We start from the raw sequence: 20,031 nt of genomic DNA, 5'->3' as shown, positions 1-20,031 counted from the left end.
TCCCGCGTATATACCCCTTCCTATCCTTTTTCTATGTCTAGTAACGATTTACTAAGACGTTATTAAATGCGTCGTAACATCTGACATCACAAAACGTGAATAGGTTGACCACTTTGAAAAACTTCTGATCTAAAAAGAGACAAAACGTGTAGTTTGCTTCTAGTTAAAATCGTGCATAAGGTTGCACGGAAACGTAACAAAAGTTGTGTGTAATTAATTGCACACGATTTAAAACTCGCGCACGATTAATTCTGCCTATAACACACGTTTCCTTTTGAAGTCACTGTGACATATTCTCCGAACATCAGCGCAGCCCAACGTTCACAACAGTCAGGCCAGTTTGCGCCCCATGTTTTATTGGACCGGTACGGCTGACCTGCGATGGTAAGGAGGTTTAAAAAGCTTACTGTAATTGCTACTGTCCTGTGCAAAGCTTGTCACCAAAAAAAGCGTGCAAAGCGATGTAAAGAAAAGTGTGACAATTTAAGGCTTTGAGTCGCAAATGCAAAAAAAATGGCTAAATATTAAGAAAATAGGAGAAATCTTCTTATTTTTACGGGATGTTGGTTCTCTTACCGTGCCTTTTAATACTTCAAACAGCAAATTTTAGAACGTTTTGCGTAAATCAGCTGATGAAATGCTGCCGCACCCAAACAATTGCCCAATGGCAGTCGTTCGTAGTACACGCGTCAGCGCGCATGATGTTTTCGAGCAAACTGCTGGATTGCTTATAAAGCCGGCAGTTTGTTGTTAACTGGGTCGTTGTCCGTAAAACCTTTTGTAAACATTGCTTGAGACGTGTTCAATAATTGATAGATGCATCAAGCACGTACGCACCTTACTTGTTTATATTCAGGCAGTGTAAACAGGTCATTTTAAAAGGCTTGTAATACAACATAATTACAGTTAGCTCGACCGTAGCAGAAAACTAACAACAAGAAATTAGTTATTTAGCAAGAACATTAAATTGAACATTAAGGAGAAGAACATAGTGGTTTCTCTTATAACCAGAGACAAGAACGTGATAAAATACAAAACATTAATGACAGTTTGCAGAACTCTGAAAATTAAATTAGGACATAATTTTTAGTAAATCCACAGTTGCAGCTTTCGGCGCTGGTCTAGAATCCTACCACAACGCGCATTATTTGGGTTAGGTTGCGGGTTAGCGTTTGGGTTAAGGTGGGTCAAGTATTATTATTAAATAAAGAATATAATAATACTTGACCCACCCACACCCAAACGCTAACCAGCACCCTAACTCAAATTTTGTGCGTTGATTTCATAACTGTGGTAGGATTCTAGACCAGCGCCCAACTTTCTTATTGAAATTAGGTAAAAGAACTATTTTTGTTCTATTTTGTTTTGATCTGTTTCCCTTTAAGCCTTTTTTTGTTCATGAGTAACATCCATTTTTGTGTTTAGGTTATATACTTAGTCTAAGTAGGCCTACATTTATAATTGCAATTACACTTGTTTCAATTCAAATTCAAAAGACAATGAAAGGTAGGCCTATAATATTTATTATATATTTTAACAATGCAATATAAATACTTTGTTGTAAATGTATTGCAATGCTTGTTGGTTTTTAAGAAGTTGTTTATTTAAAACATGTAAATATTACTAAAATACTTTTTCAAATTGTTACTTTACCTACTTCTTTGATGAAATAGGCCTGTTAGGACTTTTTGTATATATTTTATGTTTGCAATGTTGTTGCAAAAATTCTTCGGAAGCTACCATATTAGTGTTTTGGGTATTTTCACAGGTGTGTGACTATTTAAGGAAGTGACTCATTGCTTACAAACTATTGTTGTCACAAAGATTTATTGCCAAAATGATGTCATCAATAAAAATAGCAAACTGTATAGAAAATGTAAATTGGTTGCCTCAGTTTGTGCACTTGCCTATAGAATTACTTGTCATTTTTTAGATTTAAAGCACTAACATATCATTTTCTATTACTAATCAAGTTAACACCTTTAATTGTGTTTTCTAACTAAACGCTAAAACAATCTAAAACAAAATATATGAGGTTGAACAGTTAGTACACAGTAGTGTCTTAAAGACACTGTCTTTCATACTCTGGTTTAACTTATATAGCTTAACTTTTGGGCATTATTGGGAAAATACATCTGGTATATAAAGAACTTTTAAAAAAGTGATGGCATTTGCATATAATTTAAACATTTTAATTGATTTCTATATTATTCTGTCTGTGCGCTATTGTTTCCATAGTCTTTATTTATAGTTCTAAACACAGTTATAGAAAAACAACATTGATAAACCTTGTTGGCTATAAATCACTTATTGTAAAGCTATTTTTTCTAAATAAACAGACTATGTTTAAAGTTTCAATATATGTAATATTTAAAATATAATTCTACATGTTGGTGGTTTTCCGTCATAACTTGTTTGGTGCTTTGTCCAATTCGTGGCTCGATGATCATTAGGCTATCTGTGATAACTGTTTTAACTATTACCGCACGTGGGCGCTAGGTAGCCACATGAAACTCGTCGGAAATTTAATACGTATTGTGTATGGGTAAAAATCAATCCCTTGGACTTGACGGTTTTCCGAGAAAGTTCTACTTTAATTTGGGACAATATAAAACGTTTATATGGCAGCTTGGCGACGCACTGTAAATACAGGTAGGCTGTCAACTCAGTCTGAAGCAGTGGTAACTTCACTTTAAAAGCTAATAAAAACCATCTTTAACCGGATAATTTTAAACCAATAACGCTACTGAATATAGATTACAAAAATGCTTCAAAAGTAGTTAACACCCTAGTCCGAAGTGTACTAAACGACATTATTTCTCCTGCGCAAAATGTTTTTATCCCGAAAAAAGACAAGCATAAGGCACTAGTATTCGTCTTTTATTCGATCTTATTTGACAGCGTGTGACGATATACCGGGGGTGATTCTGTGCCATTACTTATATGTAGAAGTAGAATCAAATATCATTTTTTAATAGAACTTATTGAATATAAATGGCGAGTACCTACAATATGACGCGTTGCGAAATTAATTTAACTTTTCATCAAACAACATAGGTTTTTTCAAATTCATTAAAATAATATCGAACCTCCAAGAAGAATGGGTTTCAGGTAGCGCAACAACGTCACGATTATCTAGAACCAAAACATTGAAAGTATTTATTAACCTGCACAACTCAACTAAAACGATTTGAAAAAATAAAAACAAGAACCTTTTTCCACCTAGATCTCACAATATGCCAAAGCAATATTGTTTTCTGTGCGAACTTCCGAGCGATATCAGGCTTTAAAACGAGGGAGTATGGCGAAAGTAAATGTTCGTTAGCAGCATGAGAGCTAAGTTTTTGTTTTCCTTAAAAACGACTAAGAGGTAGTGTGGGACACCACCTTTAAAAAATTCTGACTACAATAATTTTGTGACGCCATCCAGACTAATAGTTAGTTTGCGTGGGTTACAACTGTCGTCACTTAGCTATTGTATACGCCTCTTAAATTTCGTCATTTATTTAATACGAAATGCTTACATTGCGAATTGTGAGGTAACGTAACAATCTGTATGTATCGAGTGTTATAAACAGAAACAATTTTTTCACTTGACTGATGTTTGGCCTTTTATTATTAATGCAAGCATACTCAAGCCCATACAAAAAAGGTCGTTTGTTCGATCTGCGCAACCTTTGTGTTTTGGTATAAAAACACGGCATTGTTGTTTCTATTTGCATTATAGGTATAGGTATAGTTATCGTTACCACAAAATATACTTTGGGGTGCATGTCTTTTAAACTTTTTACAAAAATCGGGCCTATTTTTCGGGTTAGTCTGGGGCTGCTGTCCGTTTAGTCTCTGACAACTAGTATGAATGAATGTTAAGTTAGTTTTTAGTGAATTTAGTCAATTCTAAGCAAACAGTCAGAAAATGTATATAGCCTAAATTGCTAATTGCGTTAAGAGCGAAATAATGCGTCAATTTGGTTAAGAATGGCAAATACTCAATTTAAAAGGATACTTTTACAGAGGTGAAAAACTAAAAAAAAATATTTACCTAATTAAAGCTGTGAAAAGTATAGTTTGAGTGGTACATGGCCTTATTCCCCTTGAATAGACCCCTGTCCACTCACCCCTTTACTAAACTATTGAGCTCCAATAAAGTTTTGCAATGAGCTACATTTGTCTTGCGAACTCGTACGTGATTCGTTGAAGGAGGTGACTTGAATACCTCCAAAACTGCATATGAGGCAATTATTTAGTTCAACAAGATGAAACTAAATAAATGCGTAATATGGAGTACTTCAGTAAAGTTCGAATCGAAAGAAGTTGATTGCAAGAAATCCAACAGTCCAACTTTTGAACTTAACTGTCCCTGCGACGTATTTGTTATCCTTTGCGACCCATAGTTGGGGAAGCGCTTCCTAAGGGTTCATTAAATATCAAGAATAAAAACAATTAAACGCCGATTTGTATAACTTTGTTAATTCTTGAATTACACACAGATTCGCGAGCTTGCTTTAGGGCAGGGTTTCCCAAACTGTGGTCCGCGATGACTGCACAGGTGGTCCGTTGTGATATGAAGAAATTTTCACTCATATACGTTGTGCAGTACGTACCCTTTCAAAGATAAATTACACAACATAATTATTTCGAAAGCTTTTACTATCCAATATCGTAAATCTTACTTCTTGCACCTTTATTGTAGTCAAAAAGTTGTTTACGAAAAAATTCTCATATATTTCTCGTTTATGACGTAATAATATATTCTTGTGTGAGAGAGCATTTTCAGCTCTTACCAACATAAAGACAAAATACAGGTCCAAAATTTCCGTGGACTCTTACTTATGAGTTTGCCTTTCACAAATAACTTCGAGAATCGACGAATTATGCAGAAAGAAGCAATCGCATACGTCTCATGACGTTGTCAGTTTTGTAAATAAATAAAGTTCGGTTTTATTTATTCTTGCTTTGTATTGTGGTCCGCGATAAAACAGATTTACAAATAGTGGCCGCGGTCAAAAAAGTTTGGGAAACCCTGCTTTAGGGTTAAAGAGCAACTGTCGCTCAGAATGTTTTGATTTTATCATTCAGCTTCGTTTCTCGCCTGGTTCAGGGATGACGAACCTTTTCATCGCGCAGTACACAAACACGACCTTAATACTCACAAAATGCTCAAGTGGGTCATATAATTAATTATTTGCTAATTTTATGCGAAACCTTGCAGCAGCAAGGTTTTCAGTGTTAATGTCTTGGTTGGCAATTCAAGGTTTTCGGACGATTTTTAAAATTGGATTCCCACGAGTATTGGGAACCTAAATAGTTAATAAATGCTTCAGCATTTTTTACGGGATTACAGTACTTGTAAAAAACAATTCTTTTTTGGTTTTCAAAGAATTGTTTTTTCACATTTATCATTTCCAAAAAAAGATTGATAGTATTTCGGTATTTTGAGAGACAAGTGGGTCATAAAAAATCTGTTGTGGGTCACTTTGTGACCCGCGGGCCAGTGGTTCGCCATCCCGGGGGCCTAGTGTAAACAATCCGTTCCGCATGCTTTTAGTGCGAGAAAGATAAAGCACCTATATCGAATCACAAAACAGTTGACACGCGCCATTCCGGAGTTCGTGCCTGAACTCAGCCTGTTCACGCCGCGTTCGCGTGTACGACGCGTGACTGGTTTCTGCCATGGCGAACGACGCCAGCTCAAATACACAATGATACCAGGCTAAGAATTGTTTGACAACCGCGTGCTTTGGTCTCCTTGGCTGTGCGTGTGGGGAACTCTTGGGCTGTTGATTACACAACCTCGTGCTTACGCAAGGTCGATGTACAGGGCAAGGGTTACGCCAGTTATTGTGTTTTTATAACCACTGTTGGTTAATTTTAGCCTCGTGCCTTGTCGATTTATTTACGGTACTTGATCTCTTGAACTTTGTAAACCCTCAGTTGGTTGTTGCCTCGACGAAGAAGTAATTTTCTCCTTTTTTCGAGTATTGATCACGTGATAGGTTTGTTGGACTTTTTAAACGAAATTACATTAACGACATTCACGAGAAGACTTTGGCGTGTTTGTTGAGTCTACTGTATGTCAGTTTCCAATTTTCTATATACGAACTGACAGCAAGGTATTTTTTTGGATTTGGAAACCAGTGGACACTGCACCGATTAGTTGACGCATACGTTATGCGTCAAAGTCGCGTGACCTCTTTCACGGTGACAACAGCAGGAAATCGACGTGATACAGTAAAGAGCGTTTCCCCCCTTCTTTTACGTTTTCGTGCGGACCCATAGAAATCATTACCAGTCGAGTAATCACGAAGCTTATGCGCAACGCGTTTTATCGATTACCTGAACTGCCGCCGCCAAAGTCTTTCGAAAGGTTACTTTAGGTCGTTGAGCTTGGTGCTGTTAAGGTTTAACAAGTGGCGCGAGGCATTTGCGTTGAAGCGTTCAATACCATGGCGACTGGGTAGTGCAGTACAGTAACAACAGATAGCATAGCAAGTATTTAAGTTGCATTAAAGCGAAACATTTGTTTATAAGATTTAGAAAACTTAGTTCAAAGCGCGGCATATTTCGCAGTAGTTTTTAGTATTACGTGCCTTGCCTGTTGCCACTCCATTTTTTATAATAATTACTCAATATTAAGTATATGTTAACTATTTATTTTGATTATTGGTTAGTAAAAAGGAGTATTTATGGGCCTAACGTTCAATAAATCAGACTAGTTGCTAGGTGTTATTTCACCCTGTGCTGTTACCAAATGCCAGACAAGACTTTTAAGGAATTTCTGTACTTGAAGTGGGTAATTGAATGACCCTGTTCTAGAATCTTCTACGACGAACAATATTTGTGTTGGGGTGCGAGTTTGGGTTTGAGTAGGTTAAGCCATATTATTAAATATTAAGTATAAGAATACTTGACTCACACAAACAGCAAACATTAACCAACACCCTTACCCAAGTATTTTGCGTTGGCTTAATTATTGTTTCAGCGCTGTGATAGGATTATAGACCAGCGCCAATTAAATTGGTGAACAAATTAGGCCAACTGAAAAACATTTACATACCAGTTTACTATAAAACGATACTTTTTCCTATCCTTCTTTAATGGGCAAATGGTATACTTTTATACCCTTTTTAAAAACTTATTTTCAGCTTGATGTTTAACTTGTTTGATTAACTTATTTATTTAAAAAAAATTTAAAAAAAATCTACCTGTGGTCATGCCTATTGTAGTAGATGGTAGGTGTTGTTTATCTTGTAAGAAGTAGGGCTCTGTCTAATAAGCATATATGTTTAACAAAACAATCAGTGATTATTTGTTTTATTAGTATTTCTTGGTTTGTCATTCCTCACATACTAAGGTGACAAACACAGACAAAAAGCTGTGTACCGTTTTAAATAAGTAAAATTAGGTTTATGAGCTTATAAAACTTAGTTCTCCTCCTAAGTGACAATCATGAATAGTAAAAGCACCTACTAGAAGCATCTTAAACTACATTAATACTAATTACTTGCACTTGCTGTGTACAGCTATTAATACTACATTATACAAGATGTCCCCTTTTGCCTAAATATAATTTTTTTTAATGCAATTTCTAAATTTATGCTGTACTGTACATAAGTCTGACAAGTCATTGACTGGTCTATTTATATTTTTTAGGATGTGGACCAAAGTTAAGCAACGCACCCACAATTATAGTGATGGTGGGGTTACCTGCCAGGGGAAAAACCTATATTGCCAAGAAGTTAACGCGATACCTTAACTGGGTTGGAATAAACACAAGAGGTGTTTATTTATGTATTTCTCAATATTATATTTATTTAGTTGGCATTGTGATCACTTACATATTGTTTAACGTAAATTGTGAAATATAATTTAAATATCTATCATTCAGTTTTTAGATTTTATATTAAGTAATAAATATCTTTGTTAATAAAACAAGGTCCTTCTTTGCCTCCTAATTTAACAATTTTTTTATTATTACATTTACATGAAATAAACTATATTTGCTTTGTTTTGCTTGGAGTAATCTTTAAGAAGTTCCTTAGGTTAACTCTGCTATTTTTGCCCTTCTATACTTTACCACAAAGTAGCCACTTTTACTTACCAGTAATATTATACATGCTTGGAAGTTGAATTGCTTAAACTTTCCAAAAAACTACTCTCCTAATATCTATTACCTAAATATACGTTTTTAACCGAATAACTACTTAGCACAGTTAAATCATTGTAGTTTTGTAGTATATAATTTATGTAGCAATAAAATTAACTTCTTAAATATAATTCTGTGATTGAAGTTTATAAAACAGGCTCTTACAATATTTTCTTAGTATTCAATGTTGGCCAGTATCGAAGAGACACTGTAAAGTTCAAGTCCCATGACTTTTTCCGTGCAGATAATGAAGAAGCAATGAAAATAAGAAAGTATGATGTTTGTATTAGATTTTGAAAATTTAACTATAAAATTTACAACTGTATTTTTATTTTTTAGGCAATGTGCGATGGACGCCCTGAATGATGTTTGTGAATATTTAAAAGGAGATGGCATGGTGGCGGTAAGATTACAAATGGCATATATTATATTGATATGTTCCTCATAAAAATAAGATATGTTTCTCTTGTATTTTTCTTTTGTATTCGTGTTATTTTCTATTGTATCATGCTCTTTAATTTTAGGTTTATGATGCAACAAACACCACCTCAGCACGAAGAGACTGTATCTTAGATTTTGCTGAACAACATTGCTTTCGTGTAAGCTTATGGATAGTTCTATATATATAGAAAAAGTTCATTTTTATTTAAAAACAGTATCTATATGTTCCTTCAGTATGAGATTTGTTGTTACTCCAACGTTGGGCAATATGTTTTTATTTTTTTGCGTCATATCTCAAAACCTTGCAGGTGTTCTTTGTGGAATCAATTTGTGATGACCCGACTGTAGTGGAACAAAATGTGACTGAAGTCAAAGTAAATGGCCCCGATTATAAGGGTGTCGATCCTGATGCTGCCATGAATGACTTCAAACAACGCATTTCCCACTATAAGGACAGCTACCAAACCATTGACCCCCAAGCAGACCAGTAAGTGGTTTCTAAATATTGTTATTTATTTAGTGGTACTTTATGGTTTGAGTTCAGGAGACCTATTGGTTGTACATTAGGGATGTTGAGATTTAACTTTTTTTTGAAAATTTATGCTTCCTGCTTGATTTCCCATTGTGTGTCACATAAAAATCAGTTTCACAAGTTTTCAAAACAATTGGACAACATTTAGGGGCTCTGCAGGCACCCCAAAGTTATCACACTAAAATTGATAAAATTCGGGACTTCCCCTAACACGATACTGTACGTTTTTCTTTAAAAACAAAGAAACCTTGTAATTTTTATATTAAACAATGGCAAGAAAGCATCACTAATCTATTGTCCAGTTTTATGTAACTTAAAATGTATTCTTAAAGCCCCCAAAGCTCTACTTTACCCCATTTTTAGAGTTGTCATTTGATTTATCACATATATTCAATAAAATACATTTTATCGAATTATTTAAAACCTGTTTATGATCGCCTGTGATCTTCAACAGCCTGTAGCAAGCTTGCACGTTGCTGAGGATTGTCATTTAACATAGCAGCATAATCAGTGATTAATTTTTTTAACAAACACATGGTCAGCATGATCATGGAACTTGTCCGTAATCACAGCTTTGTTTTAAGACAAACAACGGCTCCATCAAAGCAGGTTATGACGCCTTAGAAACGGCATGCCTCAGGGATCAGTTCTGGCTCCTTTGCTGTTTAATGTTTATTTCAGTGATCTGCCCGTCACAGTCTCCAAACATACGCTGATGACTGGGCGATCTTGCATGCTGAAGGGAATTGGCGCAGTGTTGAGAGGACTCTTAGTCCACCTCAATAACAAGGAAATTAAATGTGTGTTGTTCGTCAATACCAATGGAAGAACTTTGGATTTCCATGTCTACATACCTCGCATTGCATCTGGACAGGACACTCACATTCCGACCCTGGCAGGCATCTAGCCCGCTGAGCTTCGCCCCAGAGGAGCCACAATACCAAAGGCTGCTATCCTCGAGATGCTCCTTTGTACCAGCTGCACTCAAATCACTGAAGAAATGTGAAAGCTCTGGTGTAGGTGAATGGATGGCCACCAAATAGAGCGAGGAGCAATATTACCCCTCTCCACCACTATTACCCCACCACCTCCAATAAGCCTTAGGGTTTTGGCCTGTCTATTCGAGCCTAGACTCGCCTTAACAGGCTGAGAACAGGGGTCGGGCGTGCCAGGTCTTCCATGAATAAATGGGGCTTCTGTGACTGTGGTTTGCAGGAACAGACTGCAGATCACATAGTCTCACGGTGCCGATATATCGCCAACCAAGTGGGACAAATCATCTGACACTCTTGAACGATGAGACTATCCGCTGGCATCTCGACTTCTGCCCGGACATTTGAACTGGAATAATAAGATCGTCCATACGAAAGAAGAAGAAGATCAAGCTGGTGCAACGCACAGTCCAAGGTGGATGGGACAAGTTTTCTAAGGCCAAAAATGTTTATGTGGTCTGAACAGATGGGTAATGATGCTATTTTTCTAGACAAACTTGTCACATTTTCCATGTTTGGTAATCACCCACAAATGACCAAGGACACAAAGGCAGCAATTGCCCGAAAACTTCTTACGACTGCAAAACCAGAAGATTTCACCAAGGCATTCAAGTTTTGCATCATAAAATTAAAAGTCATACCACTTTAGAGGATTTGATTGGCACAGATTCCTGGTTTATTTTACGCTACTTAATCAGATATGTGATTGGCCGACGCATTCTCCCGATTCATGGTGCTCATAATGGGTACAACGAGTTAAAGTCTTCATGTACTGTTAAAGTTGTGAATGATGCCGCAGAAAGAGGGGTTAAAAGTAAACACAGATTGTGCTGCTATACTAACCGACAATCCACAGTAACAAACAACTTGCTACAAGCTGTTGAAGATCACAGGCAATCATACCCAGATTTTCTAAAAAAAACCTTGCCAAAAAATAAAAAAAGCTATTCAATGATGTTCCTTTTTACATTTTTTAACTATTACATTGGTATACTTTCGCTATATTCCTTCTTTATTCACTGTTGATTAAAATACTTTGCTTTTCATAATATACAAAAAAAATAGATTAGTGATGCTTTCTTGCCATTGTTTAATATAAAAATTGAAAGGTTTCTGTGTTTTTTAAGAAAAACGTACAGTATCGTGTTAGGGGAAGTCCCAGATTTTAGCAATTTCAGTGTGATAACTTTGGGGTGTCTGCGGAGCCCCTAAATGTTGTCCAATTGTTTTGAAAACTTACAAAACTCATTTTTATGTGAAAATCAAGCAGGAAGCATAAATTTTCAAAATAAAGTTAAATCTGAACAACCCTATTGTACATATTCGCTATGTGTTTAATTTTGTTTGAGCAGTAATTGGCATGCCGGCTTCAAGCATGTGTTGGTAACAGAATTAACTGATGGCTCAAAACTATTGCATTTAAAGTTTAAAAACATCTACAAAGACTTGAATGCCAGTTATGGATATCGTAAATATACATTGTCGATGCTATATAATGGAATAATAAAGCATAACTAAAGACAATAATAATGACAGATAATGTTTAAAACATAGACTTATTTTTAAAAACATTAGCTAAAGCCTAACGTTGAAAAATTTGAAAAAGATGAATTCTCCTTGTGGGGCCCCCTGAAACTGCTGTACGGGACCCCAGTTGGTCCGCGGACCCCAGTTTGGGAACTGCTGTACTAAAGCCATTAAAAAGTTAGACCTGACCTAAACTATTGTGCTTAATGTTTCAGAGGGTTGTCTTACATCAAGATAATTGATGTTGGCCGTCGTTTTATGGTAAACAGAGTGGCTGACCACATTCAAAGTCGGATTGTCTACTATCTGATGAACATACATGTAACACCTCGCTCTATTTACCTGTGCAGAGTGAGTTTTGGTGTATTTTAACATTATGTATATTTGAGTATTTTAAGTTTTGGTTGATGTGATGAGTATCTTTAAGTTTTTGTTTTGCATTGGCAAATAAGTTCAATTTTGTTATATGTTATGCTTTATGTGAAATCTACTCTTGCCCCCTAAAAACTAAATGTCTGCAACAGTTTTAGTACAATTTTAAGTGATAATTTAGTTTAATTATAAAAGTTACTGAAATTACTGTCTGGTAAGAAAAACCTACTATGACATGTAAAAAAGTTAGTTGTGTAGCACTGATCTAAAGTGTCAGTAAACTTGTAACTTTGAAAACTGAAACTTGCATCTAAAGTTGTTTCAAACCCATATTTAGCACGGCGAAAGTGAGATGAACCTAAAAGGAAGAATAGGAGGCGATACTTCCTTGTCTAGCAACGGCAGAGTGGTAAGACTTTTTATCAGTTGTTGAGTGATTAATGTTCTGTTGCAACATGCAAAACCCTTACTAAACCTAAAAGGTCATATTTCTCTTCTGTAGTGTATAGTGTGATTTTGTATATTGCTTGTTAAAGGTTAGAAGAATCTATCATAGAACGCTCATGCTAATGCATAAACAACAGATATTTACTCTGGATAAGAAAGCAAATAAACTTTTGAAATTGCAATATGTGGTTGTTTGCTGACATAATCAATTAGGCAAAAAGTAAATTAAAAAAAGTTATTGATTAAAAATAAATTTTACACAGACAGAAAACAATGCTGAAATATGTATAGGTAATGTAACCCCGCCTGTTAGTTATATTAATGGTCACACCAAAAAGTACCGTTTAGGTTGGTACTTTTTAACGACGGGGTTACAAACTCAGATTTTTCTGTTTTGTTGAAATTCAATCGCACATTATTCAGGCCTATATACACTTCAAGGTATATGTTATCTATTTTATCAAACATTTTCTTTGAAAGCAACCAAAAAACTTCTTCAAGACTTAATTGGTTTATTTTTACCCGTCGTAGTTCTCAAGAAGGCTCAGCGAGTTCATAAAAGGCCAGAAGATCAACGACCTAAAGGTTTGGACGAGCGAGTTGATCAGGACAGGGGAGACCGCGCAACACATCGACGCCCCTTGCGAAAAGTGGAAGGCTCTCAACGAAATTAGCGCAGTGAGCTTTTGGCCTGGCCGTTTTTGTTTTTTTAGAGGAATTCGCTGTAACCCGTTCGTGATGCCCAGTCCCACCACGAACTATGCTGAACATATTTCGTATTTGACGTAGTCGCATGTTAGACATTTTTACATGATGTAACAGCTTCGAAGCTTTAAAGCTACCTTGTTTCATTCAAAACTCATTTGACATTGAGTGTCGTTTCCTTTATAATTAATTGCATTTTAATTATTATCAAACTGACACATCTTGGTAAGCGTGTTTTTTTAACTGCTTTTGCTTGCAGGGCGTGTGCGAAGGTATGACGTACGCCGAAATTCAAGAGAACTTTCCAGAAGAATTTGCGTTACGGGACCAAGACAAGTTTTTCTACAGATACCCAATGGGCGAGGTGCGATGTAGTTGAAGTACCATCTGTTGTTGTTTTTACCTTTTTCAACATTTTGTTATTAAATTTCGTTTTGTTAAAACTTGTTTTATGCTTTCTTACAGTCGTATTCCGATTTAGTTACAAGGCTGGAACCGGTTATGATGGTAAGTGAACGACAGGCTAAAACATAAAATATATCGTGTGTAAAAGGCGGATTAACAATTTTTTATCCACTAAATTTTATGTGTGAGATAATCCTGTCTGCCACGGTGGTTATGTTTGATTTTGGTAACGTTTACACTTAAGACCAATTAATATTGCGTTGTATTGGCAGGAAATGGAGAGATCGGAGAACGTACTTGTAGTGTGCCATCAAGCAGTTATGAGATGTGTTCTTGCCTACTATCTTGACGAACCTTCCGGTATGACAATTCTGTATTAAACGATTATAGTACATTCATTCTATTCCAAATATAATCAAAGTAGTTTGTGGAGTTTTCTTCTGTATTGAAATGCTCTAGTCTACACTACAGATTTGCCAGTCACGTATTTAACAACCTTTTTCACAAATCAACCAGAATTTTTCGAGTCATGACAGACTGGGAAACCAATTACACCTGACATAGGCATATCCTTACTCATCATCTCGGACATGAAAGGCTCGTAACACCTCAACACTATTTATTATAGAATGCCTTCCTTACATGAAATGCCCACTTCACTCAGTGCTGAAGCTCACCCCTGTTGCTTACGGTTGCAAGGTCGAAAGCTTTCCTCTCGGACCATCCGCCGTTGATACGCACAGGCCCAGACCCGAGGTAATACTGCTGGCGAAACATTTACTAACTAGTGTATTTCTTTTGTCAGTTGTGTATATTCTTTTATCCTATTTTATCAATGCCTACCATTTCACCTAATGAAAGACAAGTATAGGTAGAGATAAGAACAGAAACAGGCAGATGAGTTTGTCGTGTCTTCCAAAAACATAGTTTAAGTTTAGGCATTGAAACGTAAGGAACGACTCTGTTTATTTTTGCAACATGTAAATATTGTAGCAACAACTAGCAAACAATTAAATAAGACATATGAAAACCTGATTAGGTTAAAAAGTAATGGATTGGTGTCCTGTAACAGATTGCAAATGGATTTATTTTCTGAACAACCTATTTCTAATAAAAAAAATAGTTCCACTCATTTGTATTTTGCATTAGCGGAGCAGTTACAAGCAGACACCTACGTTCAATTGATTCAGATTCCACAAAACACCCTTTATTTCTATGGTTGTTTTAATATTTCCTTTGTAGGGCAATGGACTTCCATAACCCCTATTTACATTAAAATGCTGTCATAATGATGCACCCTCGAGTTGCCCGTTGCTTTTAGTATTTAATTGCAAAGGATACAACCTTCGTGGTTACATTAATATTTATGACTTCAAAGGTTTTAAAATGTCAATGCCATAGAGCAGGCTTAATTAACGGTTGACAAGCAAGCGATTGTTCTCGCAAAATATATATTCCTAAAAACTTGGCTGAATTTTATTCTTTGCTTCAGCGATTTGGTTGTTTTTTTAACTTGTCTCTATTTGTTTCTTATGTGTTGCCAAAAACAATTCAGGTTAAGAACAACCGAATTAAAAATATCGATTTGAACTGCATGATTTCCCTGAAAATTCTGACTTGGAGCACCTGTAAGATTTAAAGAAAAAAATAGTTGTTAACAAACAAGCACATTTTTTTTGCCGTTCTGTTTAGGAACAAAAAACAGCTTTACAGTTTTATTTAACTTAACTCTTCCTATCTCTTTTAGAGGTCAGTTACATAACATTCTACCATATATTATAGTGAATTAATTGCATTCCTTTTAATCCTTTTTTAGTGCTCCGGCTGTTTTAGTTTTGGTTCGCGATTGCCCCTATGCGTTATTCTCGCGTTTGTTATTTCAAGGAACACGATAGCACTTGGTCAGTCGAGCGAGAGTTGCCAGCCGAGTCGCCCACAGAGGACGAACCGTCGCCGCGACCAACGCTCTGCCGGATTTGCTCGGCGCGTTTCGGCAGCGCCGCGCATGCGCAGCAGCCCCGGTCGTCACGCGTCACCGAACTGATGCGAAAGCGCTCGAGCGTGGCGCGCGTCGTTCTTGACGATTCGCGCATCTCAACGCACCCGGGCGACGTACGGGGCTTGCTCGCGCTCTCCTCCCAAATCCTCAATCCTCATCTTCCCAGCAACGAGCCCCCCTCCTCCAACGCGTCAGCAGATTTAGACGAGTCGGGCGAGAGCAGTTTATCCAGCACAGATTAGCGGCCGCAGTTGTCGAGTAGGTTTGTGTAGTGCTGGTGCGTTGGGTGCAGTTTGCGAGTAGCTCGGTGGTTAGCAATTCATTAAGATATTAAGAACGAACATTTCCAGATTAGAACCCTCGGAACTGTGATTTGTCTCGTATTCCTGATTTATTGTTCTCTCTCTATTCGTCTGCATTTGGTACGCTGTGCACTACAACATGCAGTTTAACAAGGCGTGAAATGGAACTGTGGCTAATTTTAAACACTGTGTTAGCTAAAACGGCCCTTCAATAACGCTTTAAGTGGCCCTTCGAACCATTGGTTGCCATGGTCCCGATTTCCACTGTTGTTTTACTGCACATTGTAGTCGGACGTGCCTCTGTTCCATTTCAGTGCCACTTGTTTAACTGCAACGTTGTGTGTTTTCTTCGCAGTCGTCGACGCCTTTCGCCCCGCCCCCGCAAAGCCACAGCGACGGAACCCTTTCCTGTCCGGCCGAGGTGTGTATGCGTCATTCTTCGTTGTGATTGGTTGATCCCGGCGCGTGGTTTAAATTCTGACCCAGGGTTATTGTTTTCAGATCTGCCAGTGGAAGGTCCTTCGATCGACATTTGATCACAATTGTATCGTGCAGACGCTACAATGAAACGCGATACCCGCGGTGTGTTGGATTTATTGATCTCCTGTCATAATAAGGAAGTTTACAAACTATAACGTTGCTGTCTCTTCATTTCACCTGTCTTAAATAAGGAATGTCGTTACTGAACTACTTATTTTATTTTTTCAATGTATAGAAATGTGTTTAAGTTTGAACAGCTGTGCGCACTTTCTTCAAATGCAACGTCAGTAGTTCCATTCCGCCATTTTGCCATGTTTGTTGTAACACACGTTCTCATGAGACATTCGACTTGCAGAATATTTGTTGTATCACCATTCGCTTTTTGTATCTCCAGAAAGGTTACCTCTCTGATCTTATTCTACAGCATTATTTATTAAACTGTTTTCCAGTCTTCAAATGCCCCCTTAATGTGCTTATTCTTCCCATGTTTCGTCAACATACGTTAGTTCTACATATTGCGTGCTGTAAACAGCGTGAAGAACGTTTTTTCATTTATTTTATTTCACGCGCATTCCATTGGGCCATTTCCCATTTGTACATTTTATCCAGACGGTTTACAGTAGTTCCCTTGTTGAATGTTTTTTGTTTTGTTTTTATTTGTCGTACTGTCGACTGAATAATTAATTTTGTTGGTGGTTACTGGCCCGCTGATTTTTCAAGATCATTTTCCGAATTCGTAGTAGAAAAAGGTTTTTAAAACGCATTGACTTTTAACTTGCAGTTTGTCTTTCTTTATACTGCCGTGACGAATATAGACATTGACATTAAGGCCTTAATCGAAACCCTTAAAATGAAGACGAGTTTACAGACATTTACAGCCAAAGAAGACGCCATCAATTGCGTGTAATGTTTTTACCGACGTGATTTTAAATAATGTCTTGATTTTAATTGGAAGTATTGTAAACAAAAGAGTTATAAATTTAATATATACTTTTTCTAACCCTATTTTAAAATACCTATGCGGAAGAGCGGTTGTCAAAATATATATGTTTATTGTTTATCCTTATGGTGTTACAGTAAAGTTTTTTTGATCCTTCTGGTTGGAACTTCTTGTATATAATTCCTATATTTAATACAAAAATATATATTTTCTCTTTTACACTGTGATCAAAACTTGCAATAGAAGTGGATGTTTTGATATTATTTAGTTTATAATGTTGATTTAAACCAAGGTTTTGTAATATACTTTGAATGACAGCCATACCAATCAACTTATTGCTTCCCAGGCCTTGTTTGCTTTGCTTTTTTAGCACTGCTCACCTATTTTGCGTAAAACGTTTAAACTCATCTTTCATTTTAATAAACTTGCCCTGACTTCAGTTGAGTATTTCTTTTCTAGTTAAAGGAGGCTTGTAATGCAGGACACATGTAGGTACAAAATAAGCGATGAAACACGTCGCGAGTTTTGTCGTAATTACGTTTGATAAGGTGGAATTACGAAGGCGGCTCCAACATCGCGAGGCAGCGTTTTAAAATTTGTCGACTGTTGCATTTTTCAATCTTGTTGATTTACACCGCAACTGCCATATAACGAAAAACTTAAAAAGCTGAACACAACCTCCCCGCTGTGCACAGGACACGTCGCCGACAAGAAACGCAAACATCGCCCTGGAGACGGCACCCGACTACCCGTCCACCGGCTCCTCCGGATCCACCAGCGAGGACTCGCTCCCAGAGATGGAAGAAGTGCAGCAGGGCGACAAATTGAAAGCGTCAGATCGCACGTTCAGTTTCCCCGGCTCCACCGTCAAGCTGAGAATCTCCAAGAAGCTGGTCTTCCACAAATCGAAGAGGAAGCGCCCGTCGCGAAGCCGCCACCGCTCCGACTCGGTCCACGAAACGAGCAGCAAGCGTAAGTCGGCGCAGCATGCGGCCGATATGCGTCGCGGGGCCAGTATGCCGCTGCTTTCCGATTGCATTATTGAAGAAGACAGCTCCTCGCACGACTTTAGCCACGAGAACAGTATTTTTGACGACGACACCACTTCGGCGGAGAAGGGTCGAAGCGAAGCAAACGGAAAGCCGAGCTTCGGTTGCGGCATCGAGGGTGACGATTACACGGGGCTTGAAGACGAGCCACCGCCCCTGCTAGGTGGCGCAAGCGAAGCGTGATTTAACTCACGTCAAAGGGGACCTAAGCGTTTGTTGCTTGGCCAGTCGTTATTTTGTTAAGTTTGTGAGTGTTCTATTTTGTTAGTGCGCATGGAACGGAAAAGCCAGCCTGCTTTCTTGCATTGCTGCACGGATGTTCAAACGATGTTTTTATGCAAACGTCAATCATCTTTTTGAGCTCTCGTACGTGTTATTTAGGAACAGGCAACAAGCCTTTCGTTAACGTTGACGCGAAACATTTACCTATGCGACAACATGTCTGTGTTTATGTTCTATTTCAAGATACGCTTTCCATCCAAAATATAAATAAATTACTTTTGCGATCTAAATTTGACCGTGGCTGGTTACTAACTCTTGCGAAATGCAGTCATTGCTTTTTTAAACCAGATGTAAAGTCTTGTATTCTCGTAATTTCGCTGTTGCCTATTTTGCTTATTTGACAAAGCAACAAGTTTGTACATTGAATGGTGTATTTTTCAAGTAATTTGCAAAAACCTTATAATCCGTAGTTTACGCCTCTGCTCCAATTGAAAAGTAATAATAATTCGTCGCTGTATTATTTTTGTAGTAATTTGGCCCGTTTAATGTGATAAGCAATTTCTTTTTAAAAATTACATATGAATATGTTTAACGAACTTCGCAAAACTAGGTATATGATTGCCGTAAAAATCGTATAATTCGTAAAAACAGTGCCGTTTAATCGATATAAGAATCTGAAAATGAAGCTGAGCTAAGAAACATTCATTTTATGGTCTATATTGCTTCTTGTGTAAAAAAGTGAATCTGACCATACCTATTAACTTTCTCTTTAAAAACCCTGGTGTTTTACACGCTTTTCTACGACCGAAAAAAAATCTTTAAACGTTCTTGTTGCATTGAAAATGTTTCTTAGTGTTTCATGCGTCGCTTTTTAGGTCGCGTTTCTCAAAATATCCCGAATCTCGCTTTATCGAACAACACCTCACGATAATTTTTTACCACTGCATTATTATTGTTATGTATACGCATACGCCTTACTCTTATTTGACATACCAAATTAATTTGTGTATTTTTTGCACTTAATTCGTTATCACGTCTTGCCCGTGATATTTTGCGTCCCTCTTTGTCGCTGTTACGCATTGCGAACTGTCAAGTTTGGATATACCCCCCATTCTACACCATCCTTAATTCTGTCGCGGTCGCAGTAAGTTGAATTACCAACGTCCCGCTTCTGTGAATAAAATATGTACATTGCTTATTGAAAACGTTTAATAACGAGTGATCAGCTCGATTAGGTATGTGAAAGCAAATTGCTTCCAATCAATATTTGATATATATGACTAGATAACTCTTTGTCACAACAAATGCGAACATGGTGCATCAAAGAGATCATTAAAAAAATATTTATGGATTCAGTTGGATCTATATGCACACTTCAATTTGCAACAAAAAGTACGAATTATTATCTTTAACGTCAAAAATCCTACGAACAATTATAGGCCCAAGATGTCACGTTTCAAATTATGCATCAG

General features: G+C 37.1%; 1 protein-coding gene across 3 annotated transcripts; it reads left to right on the top strand.

Moving 5' to 3' along the window:
* The first annotated feature begins 1,431 nt into the window (after positions 1-1,431).
* LOC146163943 (6-phosphofructo-2-kinase/fructose-2,6-bisphosphatase 4-like) lies at positions 1,432-19,748 on the top strand. Of its 3 annotated transcripts, XM_083383133.1 has the most exons (15): positions 5,779-7,232; positions 7,654-7,779; positions 8,325-8,418; positions 8,486-8,549; positions 8,671-8,745; positions 8,896-9,074; positions 11,854-11,989; positions 12,348-12,419; positions 12,989-13,135; positions 13,422-13,526; positions 13,628-13,669; positions 13,840-13,927; positions 14,196-14,323; positions 16,224-16,289; positions 16,370-17,867. In XM_083383133.1, exons 1-15 carry the CDS (start codon positions 7,214-7,216, stop codon positions 16,433-16,435), a joined length of 1,407 nt encoding a protein of 468 aa, XP_083239259.1. In that variant the 5' UTR covers positions 5,779-7,213; the 3' UTR covers positions 16,436-17,867. The 3 variants fall into 3 exon arrangements, with proteins under 3 accessions (XP_083239258.1, XP_083239259.1, XP_083239257.1); XM_083383132.1 differs by lacking the exons at positions 5,779-7,232; positions 16,224-16,289; positions 16,370-17,867 and adding exons at positions 1,432-1,506; positions 17,984-19,748; XM_083383131.1 differs by lacking the exons at positions 16,224-16,289; positions 16,370-17,867 and adding an exon at positions 17,984-19,748.
* The last annotated feature ends 283 nt before the right edge of the window (positions 19,749-20,031 follow it).

This window comes from Ascidiella aspersa, chromosome 2 (genome assembly GCF_963924565.1).
Source record: "Ascidiella aspersa chromosome 2, kaAscAspe10.2, whole genome shotgun sequence".
Lineage (NCBI taxonomy): Eukaryota > Metazoa > Chordata > Ascidiacea > Phlebobranchia > Ascidiidae > Ascidiella > Ascidiella aspersa.
The sequence above is the reverse complement of the archived record's forward strand: the minus strand, read 5'-3'. Positions and strand labels throughout refer to the sequence as shown.